Source organism: Limulus polyphemus, unplaced genomic scaffold (genome assembly GCF_000517525.1).
Source record: "Limulus polyphemus unplaced genomic scaffold, Limulus_polyphemus-2.1.2 Scaffold7265, whole genome shotgun sequence".
NCBI lineage: Eukaryota > Metazoa > Arthropoda > Merostomata > Xiphosura > Limulidae > Limulus > Limulus polyphemus.
In genome coordinates, this window is record NW_013672875.1 from 3,843 (window position 1) to 7,939 (window position 4,097).

At 36.2% G+C, this 4,097-nt stretch overlaps 1 protein-coding gene across 1 annotated transcript in view; it reads left to right on the forward strand.

Moving 5' to 3' along the window:
* Positions 1 to 3,778, forward strand: part of LOC106474475 (testis-specific serine/threonine-protein kinase 2-like) — a 5,732-nt gene extending 1,954 nt beyond the window's left edge. Inside the window, exons 2-3 of the mRNA XM_013935167.2 lie at positions 2,058 to 2,115; positions 3,284 to 3,778. Of these exons, the coding sequence (XP_013790621.1) occupies positions 2,058 to 2,115; positions 3,284 to 3,636 (411 nt within the window). The 3' untranslated portion in view covers positions 3,637 to 3,778. The remainder of the gene's footprint in view (positions 1 to 2,057; positions 2,116 to 3,283) is intronic.
* The last annotated feature ends 319 nt before the right edge of the window (positions 3,779 to 4,097 follow it).

Genomic DNA, 4,097 nt, shown 5'->3' on the forward strand with positions numbered 1-4,097 from the left:
AAACAAACAATAAACAAAGAAAGGGGGGACATAACATTTCTATTTACGTTTGACAAGACTGGTTTAATTCACACTCTAGCCCAATTTGTTTCCCCATAATCAAAAGACTTAGTTAATTTTGTTTACTTTCCAATCGAGTTTTCATACAATTCCAAGGTATATGATGCAGTGGAGGTATTTTCAAGACAACATTTTCTGCCCATCTATTTAAATATAATAATACTGTCTGATGTCTATTATTTGTCCATGTAACTACTTCGCAGGGTGTGGATGGATCTTCACCAAAATTGGTATGGAGGTTCTTTAGGCCTATGCGGGGGTACATACAAATTTTCAGTTTTGCATTTTGAGGTTTTTATGATCGTTTTTACCAATATTTTGCTTCCTGTAGATGAATCGTCACCAAATGTGGCATGGATGTTCACTGGGTCCATAGGGAGAAACACATGCAAATCTTAAGTCTTTCATTTTGCGTTTTGAGGTTTTTATGATCGTTTTTACCAATATTTTGCTTCCTGTAGATGAATCTTCACCAAATGTGGCATGGATGTTCACTGGGTCCATAGGGAGAGACACATACAAATCTTGAGTCTTTCATTTTGCGTTTTGCGGTTTTTATGGGCGTTTTTGCATTTTTTTTACCACTATTTTGTCCCCTGTTGATGGCTCTTCACCAAATTTGGCATGAAGGTTTGTTGGGTAAATGCGGAGATACATACAAATCTGTGGTTTCACATTTTCTGTTTTACAGTTTTTATGGGTGTTTTTTTTTTACAATTACATATAAGAGGAGCAACTTTTCATGTCCGAAGATAACCTTTCATTAATCATAAATCTACATAACTTCTGTCCAGCATAGAGCGTACTTGACGTACACTCCCAACCCATCCCACTCCAAAAAAAAATTTTAAAAATCTAATCTTTGTCTAGCAACCCGCCTCCTCCTCCTTCTTAAAATCTCAGACCTGCCAGTGTAACAATACATTGTTGTGTAAATATTTGTGTTTCAAAAATAGTTCATTCAAATGAATTTAACTAATTCCTCTTCCATAATCGCATACTTACAACAATTTAAATATTAATAATTATACTATATTAAATATTAATAATTAAAACAATGACTGATTATATTGAATCTTTACATAGGTTCGTTTATTGATTAACTTCACCTTGCCATCTTGAGTAAGAAGAATATTTTTACATTTCAAATATCCCCCTTAACCTCCCCCCATAAACACATACATATAAACATACCACATCTACGACTGAAACCGAAGTCTGTTAACTTCACCTTGCCATCTTGAGTGAGAAGAATATTTTCACATTTCAAGTCTCGGTGGGCTATCTGCAGCGCGTGAAGGTACTGGACAGCAGTAACAAGCTGGTAAAAGTAACGACGAGCTTGCTCTTCTGGTAGATTACGATACCGCTAGTTCAATAAAGGTTCAAGTTTCTAAATCGGGCGTACATATAAAAACAACAACAAAGAAGCATACTAATACTGAAACGGATATTCCGTCTATGTTTCAGACACACAAGTGTAAAAATAATTGAAAGTCTACATTCTATGTTAACCGAAAACATGATTATTTATTTTGTTGATTTCTTTGTGCACATAAAAACCTGTTCGAATTAATATTTTTATTGCTTATTTTCCCTCGTTACTAAATTTAATTTTATCATAATATTTGGCAAATGTTTTAAAGAATTTCCTAGATGGCGCTATAAACTTTTTGTGTGGCGGAAAAGACTTGTCACTTACATCTAAGTAGGCCTAACATTATTTGAAAAGAAACTTTTGACATTTCAAATATCCCCCTTAACCTCCCCCCATAAACACATACATATAAAACATACCACATCTACGACTGAAACCGAAGTCTGTTCCTGGCAGCCCTCCTCTGAACCCTTTCCAAGGTAAGGAGTCCAAAACTGTTTTATTTTTATTTTACGCCAACACAACGTCTTGAGAGAGAAGAATATTTCCATGATACCTGGGATGGGAAGGTTGTCATACGAGGATAGGTTAAGATCTCTGAAATTGTTTTCTCTTGTAGAAAGAGAAAAGAAAGGGAATGGATGCTTCATTTTCTTTTTTTCTTAGTGGTGAGAATGGTAAGAACACAACGGTAATTTTCTAACAGGGTGGTTGGTCTATGGAATAGGTTGTCTTCAAATATGGCGGATACAGTTCATTTTATTTTAAGAGAAGGCTTGATAAATATTTGAATGATAAGGTATGACTTTTGGTGTTTAGTATAGTGGATGGGGCAACCTAAATGGACCCTTATCGTCCTTAAATTATAATGGACCAAGCACTAAATGCGCGATCCTTTGGGGAAACAACGGATTTCCTTCTACATCTTGTGTTCTCCCCGCGTGAGTTTTAAACCTAACATTAGTGTTGAGTAAATCGATGGGTAAGTCAGTCCAATAGAAACTAACCGTTGTAAATCGATGGGTAAGTCAGTCCAATAGAAACTAACCGTTGTAAATCGATGGGTAAGTCAGTCCAATAGAAACTAACCGTTGTAAATCGATGGGTAAGTCAGTCCAATAGAAACTAACCGTTGTAGAAATTACCATAATTATAGTATAAATCTATTCATGTACTTGTTTGCTTGTTGTTTTGTCGTAAAATCATACACACTATGAATTTTGAAGGCGGGCGAGGTTTTCTTCTTGTTGTTTATTACATAGAAGTCAGGCGGAGTTAGATAGGTCACACGCTACATTGTCCACCAAATATTAAATGATATAGCATTAATTATATAAATACATACATGCACGAGTGTTAAATTGTCACTTTTTAAGGCCCACTCTGCTATTTTTTCTTCTTTTTACTTGTTTCCTAGAGTAAAAAATGTTTTTTTAAAACCTGGATGGGTTGTTTGAATGAGTTTTGTCAGAACAAGAACAAATTTGTTCCAGTTACATATCTTAACACAGGAGCGTCATTTCATAAAAGGCTTGGGAGGGTAGGGGCAGAAAAAATTGATATCGCATGGTCTCCCCCAGCAGTTGAGCTGAAGGCCTTACACTATGACGTAATTTGCGTATACTTGTTAATCAGGCCTGATTAGAAATGTCGATCTTTTACCCCCCCCCCCACACACACACACACGCGCGCGCGAATGACGCCCCTGTTGTAATATTAAGCACATTTCTATTGTCCCTAATTGGTGCCATGATCACTTTTTTATTGTTCTTACAGTAAAAACAAAACAAATACAGACAGTTAGATAAAAAAACTAGTTCATGTTTTACTGTTTCTGATTACAAGTTGATCCTACTACCGGAAAAAGGGTGTTGAGTGAGACCTACTGCGGCAGCGCCGCCTATGCTGCTCCCGAAGTTCTCCAAGGCATATCCTACAACCCCAAGATGTACGACGTCTGGAGCCTAGGCTGTATACTCTTCATTATGATAACTGGAACCATGCCGTTCGATGACTCCAGCGTCAAGAAAATGATTCAGGTGCAGCTGCAGAGACGACTAAGGATACCCTCTGGGGTTGCCTGTACTGTAACTAAAGGGTGCGAGGAACTGATTCGTCACATACTGGAGCCTGACGTCACTAGACGAGCGACTGTGGATCAGGTGTTACGCCACCCTTGGTTACAAGGTGTTATTTGATGAGATATAAATTTCTTAAAGTCGCGTTTTATTTCCAAGCCACAGCTTTATCGCGTAATTTCTGTCACATTTTCATCATGCTCCTTTCGACCTCCAGGTGGCAGCACGTGTTCACTCAAAATTTCCGGCAAAATATGCGACTTTATCTTAAAAAAACAAATTATTGAAAGGTAAACAGTGTTCTGCTAAAGGTAGTCGATATGCAAGATAATAAAATGGACTTAAGTTTCCAAACTCAATTAATATCTGAATATACATATTTTGTATAACATTCTAATACACATACACGTTTATCACTTGAGTGTGATTTTACATGTAGCGCAAATGACCATATATAATTACTATTAAACTACATGTGAAATGATACAACATGAATATTATTATTTTAAAAAAGTATATTTAGCACAAACGAAGATTTTCTAAATAAATAAGCGTTAATATTAATCCTGATCTTTTAGTTG